This window comes from Aotus nancymaae, unplaced genomic scaffold (genome assembly GCF_030222135.1).
Source record: "Aotus nancymaae isolate 86718 unplaced genomic scaffold, 86718_ANA_hifiasm-v0.15.2.pri h1tg000072l, whole genome shotgun sequence".
NCBI lineage: Eukaryota > Metazoa > Chordata > Mammalia > Primates > Aotidae > Aotus > Aotus nancymaae.
In genome coordinates this window covers 558,869-576,148 of record NW_026988487.1, presented here as the reverse complement: position 1 = coordinate 576,148, position 17,280 = coordinate 558,869, and the positions used below count along the sequence as shown (strand labels likewise).

The window sequence follows — 17,280 nt, the reverse complement described above, 5'->3', positions numbered from 1 at the left end:
AATATAGATGAATTTCAAAAACATTATGCTGGAAAGAAGGTTCACAGAAGACTACATGCGGTATAATTCCATTTGTGGGAAGTGTCTGCAGTGGGAAAGCCCACACAGACGGAAAGTAAATGACTAATTACCTAGGGCTGCGGGCTGAGGTGAGGAGGCAGGTGGCAGCGAGGAGGTGCAGGAACGGGGAATGACTGCCAAGGGTCAGGGTTTGAGGAGTTGAAATAATCTAAAATTAGATTGTGGCGATGGTCACGTATATCTGTGATTTGCTAATAATCACTGAACTGTAGACTTTAAATGGGTGCATTTTGTGATATGTGAAATGTATCTCAATAAAGCTGTAACAGGCTGAGTGTGGTGGCTCATGTCTGTAATCCTGGCACTTTGGGAGGTGGAAGCAGGAAGATCACGTTAGCCCAGTAGTTTGAGACCAGCCTGGGCAATATAATGAGAACTCGGCTCTACAAAAAAATAAAATTGACCAGGCATGGTTGTACATAGCTGTAGTCCTAGCTACTCTGGAGGCTGAGGTGGAGAGTTTGCTTGAATCCAGGAGGCCGAGGCTGCAGTGAGCTGAGATAGTGCCACTGCATTCTAACCCTGATGACAGAGAGGACCCTGTCTTGAAAAAATAAAAAATTTTAAAAAGCGGTAACAGGCCAGGCATGGTGGCTCACGCCTATAATCCCAGCACTTTGGGAGGCTGAGGCAGGCAGATCACTTGAGGTTAGGAGTTCAAGACCAGCCTGGCCCACGTGTCGAAAACTCGTCTCTACTAAAAATACAATAATTAGCTGGGTGTGGTGAGTTCAAGACCAGCCTGACCTGTAGTCCCACCTACTCAAGAGGCTGAGGCAGAAGAATCACTTGAATCCAGGAGGTGGAGGTTTCAGTGAACTGAGATTGGGCCACTGCCCTCCAGCCTGGGCAGCAGAGTGAGATTCTGTCTCAAAAAAAAAAAAAAAAAAAAAAAAGCCATACAAACAATAAACTGCTCTAAAACTTGCTCTAGGCCAGACTTGCCGGCTCACACCTATAATTCCAACACTTTGGGAGGCAAGGCAGGAGGATCACTTGAGCCTAGGAGTTCAAGACCAGCCTTGGCAACTCTGTCCTACAAAAATTGAAAACTTAGCCAGGGGTTGTGCCTTGTACCTGTAGTCCCAGCTACTCAGGAGGCTGGGGCCAGAGGATCGCTTGTGTCCAGGAGTTTGAGGTTGCAGTGAGCTATGATGGCACCACTGCACTCCAGTGTGGGTGACAGAGCAAGACCTGGTCTCGAAAAAACAAGATAAATACACTAAAACTTCCTCTGCGTATCCAGTGGGGCGTGATATATTTCATAGGAAACATTTCTTTGGGAAAATTTCAGATCTATCAGGGTTTAAGTGAAAGCAGTAGAGATTTTTCCCTGTGCTTCCAGTATGGGCGTGGAGAGGTAGCATGATTGTCACCCTGAACTAAAGCAGGGGCTAGGGTTTTGAGTGAAGATTTCTGGAAGACAAACGGGAGGGAGAGAGGGAGGCCCCTGCCAGGTGTGCCATTACGAGTGGCATCAGTCAGCACCAGTGAGCTTCGAGGGAGCCTGTTCCCAGTTAAGGGGCACAGATGCCATCAGCCCCAGGCCCCCATCCTGTAGGTCATGCTCTGTCACCCTGTGAGCTCAGGGACCACTGAAGCCACTCAGTGATCAAACAGTCAGAAAATGCCCAGGGGGCCCAGAGAGGATGTACAGACAGTGAGGGAGAAAAGCTGAGGGCTTCCCCAGACCACGACGTGCCAAGCAGCCCCTGCCTCCTCTCCATCAGGAACCTGAGCTCTGAAGGCAGCCAGAGCTCGCTCAAATCTTGGCTGGAGTCAGCCTTCTCCACCAGTAGCACGGAGATAATAATACCTATTGTCTGGGTTGTTAGAAGATTAAATGACACTCCATAAATGTTAGCAATTAGTATTGTAAAACATAAGGCATGGCGATTGCGAAGGGTAAGTCCTGGATTTTTCATTTTTGAGACAGGGTCTTGCTCTGTCACCCAACCTGGAGTGCAGTGGCACAATCACAGATCACTGCAGCATCAGCCTCCCCAGCTCAACTGATCCTCCCACCTCAGCCTCCCGAGTAGCTGGGATTACAGGCACCTGTCAGCATGCCCAGCCAATTTTTGTATTTTTAGTAGAGATGGGGTTTCACCATGTTGGTCAGGCTGGCCCTGAACTTCTGGCCTGAGGTGATCCACCCCCATCAGTCTCCCAAAGTGTTGGAATTACAGGCGTGAGCCACTGCGTCCGGCCCACTCAGAGACAACTTCTGAAACAACATGCCAGTTCACAACACTTTCTTAAAACCCTCCTGTTGTTTCCCATGGCACCTTCCTTACTGCAGCCGATAAGGCCTCACATGAGAGGGCTTCTGCCCACTACACTGCGCTTTCCCCACCTCACTCTTCTTGGGTTTCCAACATTTTCCAGAACCCACAGATTACGTCCCACCCAGGGCCTTGTGCCTGGGACCCTCAGCCACCAGCACCTCCAAAGCCCACTCTTCACCCACAAGGTCTCCCCTCAGATGCGACCGACCTGCTACTCCCCGCTACACCCGCCACAGGTCTCTTTCCCCTGCCCTCCCAGCGCCTGCCTTGGTTGAGCTCAGGTGTCTGTGTTCTGTGTGCTGGCTGTCCAGGCGGCTCCCCTGCCAGACACAGCCCCAGCCCCAAGGAGTGGACCCTGGAGAGGCATCTGACGGGTGAACGAGCGCCAGCCTCCTTCCAGGTGGGCGGCGGATGTTTCTGTTACTTGATCTTGAACTGTCAGTGAGTGCAGTGATTCTGAGCGGGGGTTTTTTGGCTCCTCTCTCTGTTTTTTGGGAACAGGATGGCAAAGAGAAGGCAAAATCTGCTGACATTCTAAAAAGGACGTAGGGATGGGCTACGGGCAGGGTGAGGACTGGCTTTCTGTGAGTCTCAAGGATTGGTGGGCTTTGCTGAGTGGGTGACTCATGGAGGGGCAGTCCCTGCAGACAGTAGGCAGGTCTCTGCCCTCTATCTCCAAAGAGGCCTTTAGGAGAAGAAAGGGCAGCTGGGGCTCCTGCAATGATTGGAAGATTGTGGCTCCAGACACAGATATTACCTTCAGGGATGGAAGTGAAGTGATGCTGAGAGAAGAGATTCAGTAACATGGCAGCCCTCAACCACGCACACAGCTGGAAGGGCAGCCTCGGGGATGCTTAGAACATGCTGGAACAGGGGCACGGCCTTTAGAATTCCAGGAAGGCCTGTAAACCCCACTCCATGGTGCTGTGTGTGCAGCAGGTGCTGCTCTGCTGTGGCTGTCTGCACGTGTGTGTCCATACTAAAGCACAGAGGTGTCAAATGCATTTTGTATTGTTACCGCTTTACAGGTTCGAAAGCTGCTGCTCTAGAAAAGATGGGCGTGGTGGGCGCGGTGGCTCACACCTGTAATCCCAGCACTTTGAGAGGCCGGGGCTGGTGGATCACTTGAGCTCAGGAGTTCGAGACTAGCCTGGCCAACATGGCGAAACCTCGTCTCTACAAAAAATACAAAAAAGTGTAGCCAGGTGTGGTGGCGGGCACCTGTAGTCTCAGCTACTTGGGAGCCTGAGGTGGGAGGATTACTAGAGCCCAGGGAAGTTGAGACTATAGTGAGCTGTGATCACACACTCCAGCCTGGGTGGCAGAGACCCCGTCCCCCCAGAAAAGAAAAGATGGGTGGACCCCACCAAGGGTCACCCCACCCAAAGGACAGGAGGCCAAGACCCAATTCAGGGGACTGCTGGAGGTCATCAGCCCTGCTTGGTTTTGGGGGTAACCATTGGCTTTGGTGTCAGGCAGAGCTGGATTCAAACTTACTGGTTTGTCTACAGCCACCAGTTGTATGACCCTGGCTCAGATGCCCAGATCGCTGAGCTTTGTCATTTGCCCGAGTAGGTGGTGCCCACAGCTACCTCACCAATGGCCGTGAGGGTTAGGCAGGGCATCTCCTGGAGTGCCAAGCCGAGAGCTGGTTTTTCATTTTGTTTTTGCTTTTTAAGATAGGGTCTCGCTCTGTCGCCCAGGCTGGAGTGCAGTGGCACAATCTCGGCTCACTGCAACCTCCACCTCCTGGGTTCAAGCGATTCTCATGCCCCAGACACCCGAGTAGCTGGGACCACAGGTGCCTGCCACCACGCCCAGATAGTCCCGGGGTCCTGTTCTGTCCTCCCCTTCATGCCCTGCCGGCTGAAGGGTCAGGGCCAATGGCTGCCAGGGATTCCCCACCTGCCACCCTGCCCATTCCAGCACCTTGCAGCCCCTCCAGGGTGAAGCTGAGAAATAATGAGACATCAGTCTGTAGGAAGGAGATCCAGGAGAGGAAAAAGAAACAAGTTTTATTAAAGCCCCAAACACTTGGTTAGAAAAACTGAAAAGGAAAGAGCAGGGAGGTGAGAAGAAGAAAAAAGGACATTAAAAAAGAGACAGAAAACACAGCAACCCTTTTCCATTTAGAAATTGTCAAGTTACACCGACAGAGGTCACAGAATATCCACAGAAGCCATCACTGCTACACCAACACGGGCCCTACAGGGTGGACGGGGCAGGGTGTGGAGCCGGGGCTCACCCCAGCGGGGGCCCCCTGGGGACCCCACTCAGAGCCTCGGGCCTGAGGCTCCAGGGGAAACAGCATATTGCGGAAGGGGCAGGAGAGAAACCCCCCATGCGAGTAACACAGCACAGTGGGCGGGGGCCGAGAGGATCAGGTACAGTGGTCCCCCCAGACATCTTTGTTTTCTCTTGGTCAAGCACACACTGATGGACGGAGCAGCGAGGCGCATGCAGCTGGGGGCACTGACGTGCTGCGGGCTGTGAGAGGGCCAGCGGGGACGGGGGCTCAGGAAGGGAGCCAGAGCCGGCAGTGCAGGAATGATAGAACACATGTGTACACACGCACACAGAGGCACACCCACACGCCTGGGTCTGCACCAGCACACATACGTGCACACATACACTGGCAGACACAGTTCACATGCACCTCTCTGTATAAGCCTCTGTCTACATGTATGTGGCCCACGCACACGTCTCCGGCGCTAGGCATGTCTGCGCACACATCACACGTGTTCTCATACATGAAGTTCCTCTCACGCTAACATGCAGGTAGGCACGTGCCAATGCCCAAACAGGTTACATGCACCGATGTGCACACGCCCCCCCCACAACGAGCGCTCGGCCACGCCTGCTGATGCAGGCCCCATGCATCTGCACACACGCAGGCTGCACGTGATTCCACATGGGTGCCTCCCAGCCCATAAATGTGCCGAAACCAAAGGGAAAGAAAGATACAAACCCACTGGGCTTCCCCCGAGTGGGTGGGGCGGGGCGCGTGGCTCCCGCCTTCTGCCCCTTCATGGATGGACACTGCCCCCCCCACCTCCCCCACAAAGGGACATTCAACTCAGGACAATGACGGTGGGGCACACATTCCAGTCACAGGGCTGAGGGTGGGAGCTGCGGGCAAGCGAAGTAGCAAGCAGAGTAATGAGTGGAGGGAGGAGGGGGCACCACTCCCCCCTCCCCTCCCAAGCCAGGGTGTCTCTGTACAGCCAAATCAAACCAGACCGTTTCACCGGGACCACAGAAGCCAGGCCGACGTGCCCGCCCCCCAGACCCCCTCCCCCACCAAAACAGCGGCCAGGGAGAGTGCCATGGTTTTTTTTTTTCCTTTTTTAAATATTTATATATATTTATATTACGTATATTATATATATAATATGTAAATATATTTTTAAAACAATATAAAATGTTAAGACACTTCACTTAAATGTAAAGAGTTGCCTGCAATTAAAAGTAATTGCATCATTTATGAGGTCCTTTTTTTTTTCTATTTTCCAGGGTTTTTTTTTTTTTCCAGGAGGGAATTTTTTTTTCCTCTTTTGTTATTTTTCAAAAAGGCTTGCTCGCCTTGGTACAAAAATGATCCAAAGCTAGAAAACAAGGATGAACCAACAAAGGCAAAAACAAGAAAAAAAAAGAAATGAAGAAACACAACCCGTTTCCCCTCCCCCACAGACCTTCAACAGCTCCCAGCTCCCCAGGCTCGGACCTTCCCCAGCCAGGCCCCAGGGGCCCGGGCTCTGCCTCCCTGGCTCCTCCTTTCTGTGCTTGCTGGGGGGGCCGACTCCAGTCCCTCCCCTGTGCTTGCTTCGCTTTGTGCTCCAAGTGGGAATCCCGCTGCCAGGGACCCTGCTCCTCCTCCACCTCCTCCCCCATCATCTCCCTACTGGCTCCTCACTGTGCCCTCTGGGGGGCCAGGAGTGAGAACCAGAATTGGCCTCTCTCTGGCTCCCCAAGACCCGGCCAAAAGCCAGGTGGCACTGCCAACCGCCTCTGCACGGCAGGCTGGCGTCCACAGGCCGGGGGCGCTGGCTGGACGGTCAGGCCTCAGGGACCTTCAGACATCTCACCAGGGTCACCAGAGCCCCATTGAAAAACTACACCTCACCCTTTCCCAGAAAACCCTCAAATCACAGAGAGGACTCCTGAAGGTCAAGGCACCCCACCTTCGGGTCCCAGTTGTCTTCACTGCTCCTGTCAAACCCCTCTGACTCTCCCATTCCCCCCAAACCAGACCCTTCCCCAACCTGCGGGCCACAAAACCTGGTTTTCTAGGTCCCTCGTTCTTGCCCGCCCCACCCCCCGTAAATAAGTTAATGCCATTTAAAGTGCTAAATCAGGAAACTAAAAGTACCAAATACCCGTCCGGGGCACCCTCTCCCAAGGCAGTGTCCCTGATGTCCAGCTGTCCTTGTGACCCACCCTTCACAGCCAGCGGTCCAAAGGGCCTCTGTCCTCCACTCCCCACAGGACGGCGAGACCCAGGAGGCCGGCACCTCTGCAGGGACACAGACTCCATGACTGACCTCACACCCACCCTGAGGCCTCTCAAGCTCCAGCCTCTCCTCCAGCCTGTCCGTCTCGACTTCAGGCCCACCAGGGTGTGAGTAGGAGGGCACAGAGCAGCCACAGAGGTCACAGTCTTGTCCGAGCTGGGACAGGGAGTGGGGCGTCTCCAAGGCCAGTCTCCCTGCGCCCCGCTCTCCGGCCTGATGTAGGGGTTGGTCCGATGTCCCCGAGTTCCTCCAGGTAGGTACCAAGAAAGGGGAGAGGGTCTCCCACTGCTCCCAGTCTCCGTGGCTCAGAGTTTGTTTGGAGTATTCTTGGGAAGTGAGGGGAAGGCAGGAAGGGGGTGCAGGAGCTTCAGGATGGACTCGGAGCGGGGAGAGTGGTGAAAGAGAAGAGGGAGAGACGTGACAGGTGCAGCCAATGAGAGGCCAGCTGGGAACCATCAAGGAAGGTGGTGTGTTTGGTTTTTAGTTTTACTGTTTAAAAAAAGATGATTAAAAGTGAACTGTTTAAAAAAAAACCAAAAACACCAACAGAAGATGGTAGAGGGAGCTGGGGAGGGCTGCCCCTCCTCTGCAGGGCACACCCCTGGGGGTCTGGAGAGTGGGAGGGGGCTGAGATGAAGGGGAGAGAGGGGAGAAATGGCAGGAGTGAGGGAGGGGGACAGGTGGGGTGGCGGGTGAGGGGCTTCTAGAAGGAGATGGAAGAATTCCTTGCCCCAAAGGAAGTCAATACGGGAATAGAGGTTCTGGAAGCCGAGGGCTTTTCTGAGACTGGGCTCGAGGTCTCATTCGACCCGCTCATCTCTTTAGATGGTTTAGTGGCCTGGAACAAAAACAGGGGTCAGGGGTCAGAGAGCGGAAGGGAGCGCCTCCATGCTGGCCCCCAGCTGAAGTTTTAAAAGTGGAAAACCTCCACAAATCCAAGGAAATTAACTGCAGAAGGAAGAAGCCAGAGGGGCATCTGGAGAGAGGGGTCCCCTGAATGGGGAGGGGGAGGGACAGAAACGGGGTGTGGGGAGGGAGCAAGAGGTGGGACAAAGGGCCTGGGTGGTCAGAGCCAGAGGGCAGGTCCACAGTTACTGAGAGCAGAGAGAGAAGCAGAGTGACCAGAGAAGCGCAGGAGAGGCCGCGCCCAGGCCGGGCAGACGGGAGACAGGGGTGGGGGAGGGCAGGGGAGGGGAGGAAAAAGAAGTGAAACGTTAGCTGCCACAGGGACACCGGGCCTTGGGGGAGGGGAGCAGGGTGGGGAAAGGCTCCTAGTCCCAACTAGTCTGCCAAACGGCCAAGGCCCCTTCCAACCTCATCCTGGTGGCAACAGAGGAGGGGCTTATCCTTCCAGTCAGGAATAAACACGTCAAAGACCCCCACAACCACCTGGAAATCTGGGAAGGTGCTACCACACAGCCTCCTGCCCAGTGCAGGAAGCCCCGCTGCAGCCCCGCAAGCGCTCCTGGTTGCCACAGTTGGTCACGGACTCTACTCCCTCATGACTCGCCTGCCCTCACTGGTCAGCTCTGGTGGTCAGAACTGGCCCCTCAGCCTCCTCCCACCTTCGGTGGACCCCTACATCAGGCCGTGTCTCCACCAGTCCCAGAGGCTCGGCCTCTGGAGCTTTGGTTTCCAAAGTATGGTTTGAGAGCTATGTGCATCACCTCATCACCTCCAGGGGACAGACCCCCTGTGGCATGCATCGTGAATGCATATTCCTGGGCTCCCCTCCAGAATCGTCTCTTGTGTGGGCTCCTAAATGTGCATTTTCAAAGCAGGCACCCACGTGATTCTGCTGCACACTTACCTTTGAGATCCACTGGGTTAGGGCTACACGGACCTGGTCTCTCCTGGCCTTGCTTAGCTACTAGTGTGAGAACTGAACCACCCTGATTTAAAAAAAGATCCAAAAGATGACACAGGGTGCTGTGGCGAGTCACCAGAGACCACCTCGAGGTTAGGTCTGGGCAGGGTCGCTCACTTCTGTATTATCACCCTGCTGCCAGGGGGTTCTCTCAGAGGCCTTGCAGCGGAGACAGCAGCTAAGGCAAGCCCTGCCTCCAGCAGCCCGCGCGGCTCATGGCGAAGAACCGGCCCTGGCTGCAATCACCATTTCTTCTTCCACAGGTGCGCAAGTGGCTGGTTCTGCGATTCACCTGGGTTTTGCTCGCCACAGTGTAGTTTGCCATCTACATTTCCCTTTTATGCAAATCAAAACAAAGGCCAGGTGTGATGGCTCACACCTGTAGTCCCTGCACTTTAGGAGGCGAGGCAGGAGGATTGCTTGAGCCCAGAAAGTCAAGACCAGCCTGGACAACATGGCGAGACCTTGTCTCTACTAAAAAAAAAAAAAAAAATTTTTTTACATAGCTGAGTGTGATGGTGTGTGCCTGTGGTTCCAGCTTCTCTGGAGGCTGAGGTAGAAGGACTGCCTGAGCCCAGGAGGTGGAAGTGGCAGTGAGCTGTGATCGCACCACTGTACTCCAGCCTGGGTGACAGAGTAAGACCCTTTCTCAAAAATAATAATAATAGAAATGACAAAGGACCAAATGCAAAGAAACTTGGGTCCTGATATCCTCAAGCTGCTGAATTCGCCAACCCGGGAATCTCCGTGCTTCCAGGCTTCCTGGTTAGAGAATACCTTTCCTTATTGTTTAAGCTATTTTGAATCGGAGTGCCTGTTCCTTGCACTCACTGATACACGTGAGGCCCAGCATTGCTTTACTGCTCTATTCAACCTTCTTTTTTTTTTTTAAGGTGTCACCTTCTAGAATTCTCATGATCTCACGGAGGCTTGCTCACACCCATGAGGTTATGCTCCCGGGCAGGGCAACAGAATCCAGCACTAAGACAGCAGAATTTGTAGCAGGCAGACTTGGGTTCAAGTCCCTGTTCCGTCACTTTTTAACCGTATGACCCTAATTGTGTATCTCTCTGGGCCTTCGTGTCTCACCTGCAAACAAGGATAACAGGCCCCACGGCACCTGATGCGCACGATGAGATGAAGCCAACAGGGCGTGAAGCCCGGGGCCCGGCACCCTTAGTACACATGCAACAAATGGTAGCCATTATAGCGATTGCTATTTTCACCTGTCAGATTTGCTTTGTCTGTTTCCATCTGGATTGGGCCTGATCAGTGGCAAACTCATTCGCTCATTCACCCAACAATTATTTACTGAGTGCCTACATATGCCAAGCACTATTCTAGGTGCTGTGGGGATGCAGCTGTGACAACATGGTTTCCTTTAAGGTATAAAGTTGTTATGAGGAATAAATAAGGTACATACACTTGGTACCTAACAGGCATGCGATCTGTCTTTCACTTGTCTCTCCATGCCCAAGAACCAATTTCTGTATTTCATTTTTTTTTTAAAGATGGGGGCTCACTGTGTTGCCCAGGCTGGTCTTGAATTCCTGGCCTCAAGTGATCCTCCTGTCTTAGCCTCCCAAAGTGTTGGGATTACAGGCATGAGCCACTGCCCCCGCCCTCCCAGAACTAATTTCTGCCCTGCTCTGTACCCTGAGAGGCTGACTCTGGTCATTCCTTTGCTGACTGGCCTCTGGCTGGGTTTTGGGCAGCGGGGTCTGCGGCATGGTGAGAGAGGGAGGGGGTGAAGTTCCTTCCCTGCTCTCTCCTCCTTGGAGCAGTGTCACAGGCCGCAGCTGTGACGTCCACAGCACAGCTCCGCTGCTCCTGCCCTCTGGGACTCACTAAACACCTGCCCCACTGCTCTTCCCCCAGGGAGTCACAGCCTCCTGCACTGGGATGTCCATGGGTGCCTCGACATCCCTTGTTTGCTCCCTCAATCCTCTGGTGTGGTCCTTTGATTAAAGTTTCTTCATATGGGGCCGGATGTGATGGCTCACACCTGTAATCTCAGCACTTTAGGAGGCCAGGGTGGGTAAATCACAAGGTCAGGAGTTCAAGACCAGCCTGGCCAACATGGTGAAACCCCGTCTCTACTAAAAATACAAAAGTTAGCCTGGTGTGGTGGCATGTGCCTGTAATCCCAGCTACTTGGGAGGCTGAGACAGGAGAACTGCTTGAACCCAGGAGGCGGAGGTTGCAGTGAGCCGAGATCGTGCCACTGCACTCCAGCCTGGGTGACAGAGCGCAACTCAGTCTCAAAGAAAATAAATAGCAGTAAGCAGAAAAAAGCAGCTCCATGTGCCGGGACACTCTTTACTTAGATCATATTTAATCCTTAGTAATAAGCTTATGAGCCCTAGCTCGTACTATTAGCTCTGTTTACAGACAAGGACACTGAGTCACAGTAGATTTCTCAGCCCTAATAGAAGAGGGGGTGTCCATAGCTTCAGGTTGCCACCAAGCCCTTGATCCTTGCAGGCCTGGGAACCTGGCCCCCATCCCTCCCTGGGCTCTTAAAGCACAACATTCACGGGCTTCTCTTCCTCTGACTGCCCCGTGGGGTCAGGCACTGTGGCAAGGCACCTGCACCTTAGAACCTCCTTACTCCCAATTTCCGTGTCCCTGATCCCGGCACTTCTAGTCCCCTCCACCTCAACGTTGTTGACAGCTTAGGCTCACTGGGTGAAGGAGAGGCCTTGGGCACCGACCCCCCGTACAGCTTGCTGTGGTTTTCCCAGCTCTCTCCTGCACCTGGCACTACGTGAGCTCAGGACCCGGCTGGATACTTCTGTCCCCATTGTACAGATGAGGAAGGGCTGAGAAGACAGAGGACTCTGACCAAGGCCACGGCTGAGCTGGCGTGGAGCATGTCCCAGCAGTGGCTGGCGTGGCTGGAGCACGAAGAGGGCGTGGGGCAGAGGGGCAGGGTGAGCTGAGGCTGCTGCGAAGGGCCTGGGCTTATCATCCGCCGGGGGCCGGGGCGGGAATTTTAAGCTGGCAGAGGTGTGTGTGTGTGTCTGACACACACAGAGACAATCAAATCTGCATTTTACGAAGTTCCCTTCCCACTCGCAGGCCTTGGGAAATCAGAGGTGACAGAAGTCACAGGGAGATCTTAGAAGACCATGCATGTGGGTAGTAAGACATATCTGGTTTTTCCCCTGCTTCTCTATACTTTACTATTTAAAATTTCCACAGGAAACGTGCATTACTTTACCAGAAAGAAGTAGTGGCCGGGCACAGTGGCTCACACCTATAATCCCAGCACTTTGGGAGGCTGAGGTGGGTGGATCATGAGGTCAGGAATTCGAGACCAGCCTGACCAACATGGTGAAATCCCATCTCTACTAAAAATACAAAAAAAAAAAATATTAGCCAGGTGTGGTGGTGCTTGGCTGCAATCCCGGCTACTCAGGAGGCTGAGGCAGGAGAATCGCTTGAACCCAGAAGGTGGAGGTTGCAGTGAGCCAAGATGGTGCCATTGCACTCCAGCCTGGGCAACAAAAAAGCTGTTTGTAAGAAAGCCTACTGAAGCGTTCATGACCAGCCTGACCAACATGGTGAAACCCCGTCTTTAAATAAATAAATAAATAAATAAATAAAAAGCCTGCTGAAGCACTGGAAGTTAGACAGGGGCAGGGAGGGGCTCGGCAAGTCTGGGGTGGGTGACCCTTCCTGAGGGGGCAGCAGCTGGGGCAGCCTAGTACAGGCTGGGGCGGGAGTGGGGGAATTGTGTCTGTTTGAGGAGCCTGGGGGCGCCCGGGGAGGAGTGTGTGGGTGACTGGAGCGGAGACCTGGGTGGGGGCAGGGACTAAGTGGTGCCTGGTGCCCGAGCAGAGGAAGGAATGGTGTGAGAAGAGGCTGAGGAGCAGGGCACGGGGAAGGAAAGAGGCAGGAAGAGGAGAGTTGCCCAGGCTGGGCACGGTGGCTCACGCCTGTAATCCCAGCACATTGGGAGGCTGAGTCGGGTGGATCACCTGAGCTCAGGAGTTCGAGAACAGCCTGCCAACATGGTGAAACTCTGTCTCTACTAAAAATACAAAAATTAGCCAGCTTGGTGGCACATGCCTGTAATCCCAGCTGCTCAGGAGGCTGAGGCATGAGAATCACTTGAACCTGGAGGCAGAGGTTGCAGTAAGCTAAGATTGTACCACTGCACTCCAGCCTGCATGACAGAGTGAGACTCCATCTCAAAAAAAAAAAAAAAGAGTCACCCACCCAGAAAGGAGTCCTGAGGCTAGGAGTGGAGGCTGGGGGAGAGGATGCTGAGGAACAGAGGGTCTGCACAGCCCTATGCAGGTGTGGGGGGTCTACACAGCCATACGCTACACAGCAGTGTAGGAGAGGGTGGAAAGAGCACACCTGGATGCCGCTGGAGACCCAGGCAAGCCCGGGAAGGGTGGAGGCTGGGCCATAAAGGCGAGGAGCTGAGCTCTGGGGAGCGAGGGGCTAGGGTAGGAAACAGGAGCATGATTAGAGCTGAGGGAAGGGCCTGCTGGAGAGGATGAAGCTCTGCGGTGGGGAGGGAGGCAGTCTGGACTGGTGTATTGCCCCCTACCTGCCAGCTGTGTGGCCTTGGGTTCAACCTGTTTCCTCACCTGTCACATGGGGGTAATAGACCTTCCTGTGATGAGTGTGAGATGAGGTAACACAGGTGCCTGGCCCCAGCGAAAGCTCTGTCAATGTCAGCTGCTATGCTGGGCACCTGGACAGGACCAGGTGAACTCATCTCTGGCAGCGGCAGGAAAAGAGCTGCGGGTGAGACTCGCGGGGTGTCTGGGGACCATGAGGAGGCAGGTGGGGAGCTGTGGAGAGGCTGTGGGGGGCTGGAGGGCTGGTCTTTGAGAGGTTCTCCCCGGAGCCAGCACGGAGGCAGGGCCTTGGGTGCCCAGGGCTGTCCCAGGGCCAGTGCAGGGAAAGGTTCCAGGGTTCCTGGGTCCTGATCTTGGCTGTGATGCCCCCTTGCTCTGCACCTTTGGGAAGCCCGTCCCTTCTCTGAGCTGTCCCCTCATCTGAAAAGGAGATGGACTCACCCATTTCTAACCTCTTGCCTCTGAGTCTAGAACCTTCTTCAAGTGAGAGCATCTGGACATATCACAGCCCCCACCCTCACACCCAGGATGGGCCTGGCATACAGGAGCTGCTCAGAAATATTCACTGACCCAAATGAGCGCACCGTCTCTCACAACTAGGTCCGGGGGCCACCCTGCAGCCTCTGACCAGGCCACACAGGCAGGCCACGGGCAGTAAACACCCACGGGTGAGGTTTGTCCACTCTGCGCAGCCCTCACACCTGCTCATTAGATCTGACAGGGACTGCAGCAGCCCTGCAACTCCTTTCGCACCCCTGCCCTTCCTGAGGGCCAAAGTGCCTCTCCCTTGTCCCCACCTCACCTTGCAAAGACAGGAGGTGACCCCACTGAAACCCAAACACAAGGCTGAAAGGCAGATGTAAAGCTGGCTTCTCCCTTGCCTAGGGGTGGCCTAAGGGCTAAGAGGGAGCCTGAGATGAGAGTGGGGTCTGGAAGAGCAGGCTGGGAAGAGGGAGGGGAAGCAGAAGAGAGAGCTGGAGTGGCAGGAAGGAGAGGGCCCCAAATCCCCCTTATGCATCCCAGGGTAGGCTGGGCCTGAGAAGGGACCCAGACGCTGGGGCTTCTGGAGTCTCAAACCGACCAGCTCACCCCTCCTCCAGGAGCAGCAGTGGTAGCTGGAGATGAGTCTTCTGTCTCTGAGTGAGGGGACTCCTGAGAGGGGAGGTGCCAGGTTGGGAACTCATATTCTAATCCAGATCCAAAGCTCCGGGATCGGGAGAAGGAGGGAGAAGATGGTTCAGAGGGTGGGTGGGGTGGTCCTGGCAGGGAGGGTGTGTCTGGGCAGAGACAGGGGAAGCTGATCACGGGAGCAGGGGCAGGAGGTGCCCAGCGCAGGGCAGGGGCCCGGCATGCCACGGAGCGGGCCCAGGTGGCCCCACAGTCCCTGCCCTCACCTGCTGCTGGGCCTGGATCCGCATGTACTCGGCCCTCTGCTTGCCATGCTTGCTTTTGTCGGGGCTGCCCGCCTGGCCCTGGGCTGCCTTCAGCCGAGAGGCCCCCGGAGTCACCACTTTCATGGGCGGTACACTGCCTCCGCCACTCTGCAAGAAGAGGAACAGGGTTGCAGGGTCCGCGTGGGGTGAATCACACAGGAACCCTAGCAGTGGGTGGGGTCTCGGGTTGGGACCTCCTCAGTGGGGCCCTCTGAGACCTGGAGACCGCTCTCTGGCTCCACATCCCAGTCCAGGACCCAGGCCCACCCTCTGAGCCCCCATTACGGCCTCCCTGCAGGAGAGTGGGGGGTGCTGCCCAGCCAGCTTCCCAGCAGCTCCTGAGGGAGACTCTTTGGTGGCTTCCTTGAGTAGCCCAGGGGCAGCTGATACCCTCCTTGGGGAGCCTCTGCTAAAGTGAGGGTCCCCAGCAGCACCCCCACTCCCGGCAAGAGGCACCACCTGGACTTGGGTGCACACGCCAGCGAGGGGCTGTCTATACCGGCACACAGAGCAGACGGGCGGCCCCAGGCCACATCCTCCTCCTAATGGGAGGATGGAGGTGAGGTCTCCCATGGGGGCAAGGTTGGCCCCCATGAACTTCCCCAAGTACCAGGCCTGCCCAGGGGACACTAGGGATCCAGAGGCGCGAGCAGAGAGATGACAGAGACAGAAAGTCAGACAGGAGGGGGAGGGGAGCGTGGGGATGGACGGTGAGGAGAAAACTTTATTAGCTGGTTTACAGATACAGGGCAGAAGGGGAGAGGCCCTGGTTCTTGCCAAAGCTGGGGGCTGGCCGACCCCTGGGTAGACCGGCTTCCCAGCCTCCCCCGGACTCTGCCTGCAAACCCTGCTCTGGCACCAGGCTTCCAGCAGAGCAGTAAGAGCTGAGAGAAGGCTGGTGGGAGGAGGGGGCTGGCCTGGCACTCCTGCAGCCTGCTACTCCCTCTGGCTCTGGAAATGGAGCAGGAAGGCAGCAGGGGAGGATGAAGAGGGGGCAGCCACCTGGGGGCCAAGGGGTAGGGATGGAGGGCTGTCAGGGGGCCCCACAGCAGGGCCTGTGCCCATGTTGCTCAGAGTGGCTTCCAGCTCCCTGAGCGTCTCCTCCAGGCTGTCCATCTGCCGGGTGGTGGCGCCCCATGCAGTGCAGCCTGAGCTGGCAGCAGCCTGGCCCTGGCACTCCCTACTGCACGTTTGGGCATCGTGTCCAGAGTCCTTAAGGGTCTCTTCTGGGTAGGTGTCAGCAGTAGAGGTCTCCGGAGTCCCATCCTGGGCTGGTCCTTGAGGCCCGGGGACCCTGGCTCCTTTATCCTCTGGGCTGCAGCCTCCTCTGCCCAGTGTCTTCAGAACTGCCCCCTCCTTCTGGGGCATGAAGCCGCTCCTTGGCCCAGGAGTCTCCCCGACTGCCCCTGGCAGGGCCTGTGGGCCATCCCAGCCCCTCCTGCTGCCAGCCAGGGTCCGAGGTCTTGGGGTAGGAGCTGTCCTGGGTCCCGGTTCCTCAAGTCTGGCCTCTGGCATGGAGGGAGGGTTGGGGGCACACTCTGTCAAGATGATCCTCGGGACGCAGAAGGCCCTGGGACCTGGGACAGCCTGGGGGCAGAAGGAAGATGAGGAAGCGTGTGATTCCTACAACCAAACCCCAAGCTAAAAGGGGGGTTACAGTTAGGTGAGCCTAGCCCCCTTCTTTCACAGATGGGGACACTGAGGCAGGGAGGGTTCTGACAGAGGCTACCCAGTAAGTTGGAGGCAGAATTGGAACCAGAATTCAGGTCTCTTCCCTCCATACCACATGGCCCCCTGCTTTCTGGGAAAGGTGCTGGTTTGCCCAGGGGCAGGCAACGTTTAGTTCACACCGCCCATGTGAGCTCTGGGAGCCGGTCTCAGTGTCGCCCCCGGGAGTGTGCCCAACTGTGACTCAGCCCCAAGGTGGGACTGGTGGAGGGTTAAGTGAGCTCGCCGGGCATGGTGTGAGTGCTTCAGAAATATTAGCTATTTGTTGAAATGAACGGAATGACCAAGACCTTCGGCCCCGTGTGGGCAGAGACCACGTGTCAGCCTCTGGCCTTGGAGGGTGGGGACACATCCCATCTCAAACCAGAGACTTCTGGACCCCCCAACTTTGTGTGCTCTCCCCAAGAGCTTCACAGCCAGATGGGTGGGGCTCACCTCCTGCCAAACCCTCTGCTGCACACACTCGGGCAAAGCTTCCTTGGGCACCTGCTCCAGTGCCAGCATCCCTGGCCATGGCCTCAGTGAGGACACAGAGGGAGGCCCCAAATACCACTTCCCGACGTCAGTGAAATCCTGATCTAACTGAGCACCAGGCTTGTGCCAGGCGCTGCCACACCCATCCTCACCTTCAGTGCCTACCTTAACCCGTGAAGTGACTGCTGCTCTCACCAGGTCGAGAGGTTACACGCTTCACCCAAGGTCACCCACCCACAGCTAGTTAGTGGCAGAGCCTGGATTTGAACCCAGATAATCTGACTCCAAGGCCAGTGCTCC

At 55.5% G+C, this 17,280-nt stretch overlaps 1 protein-coding gene across 4 annotated transcripts in view; it reads right to left on the bottom strand.

Moving 5' to 3' along the window:
• Nucleotides 1-4,358: 4,358 nt before the first annotated feature.
• The window catches only part of SRCIN1 (SRC kinase signaling inhibitor 1), a 71,084-nt gene continuing 58,162 nt past the window's right edge, over nt 4,359-17,280 (bottom strand). For 3 of the 4 annotated variants that reach the window (XM_012451908.3, XM_064367471.1, XM_064367473.1), the window contains 2 exons: nt 14,740-14,886; nt 4,359-7,718 (listed from right to left, as the gene is read on the bottom strand). In XM_012451908.3, the coding sequence (XP_012307331.3) occupies nt 7,584-7,718; nt 14,740-14,886 (282 nt within the window). In that variant the 3' untranslated portion in view covers nt 4,359-7,583. Of the gene's footprint in view, nt 7,975-14,739; nt 14,887-17,280 lie in introns of all 4 variants that reach the window. The other variant, XM_064367474.1, reaches the window with a different exon arrangement.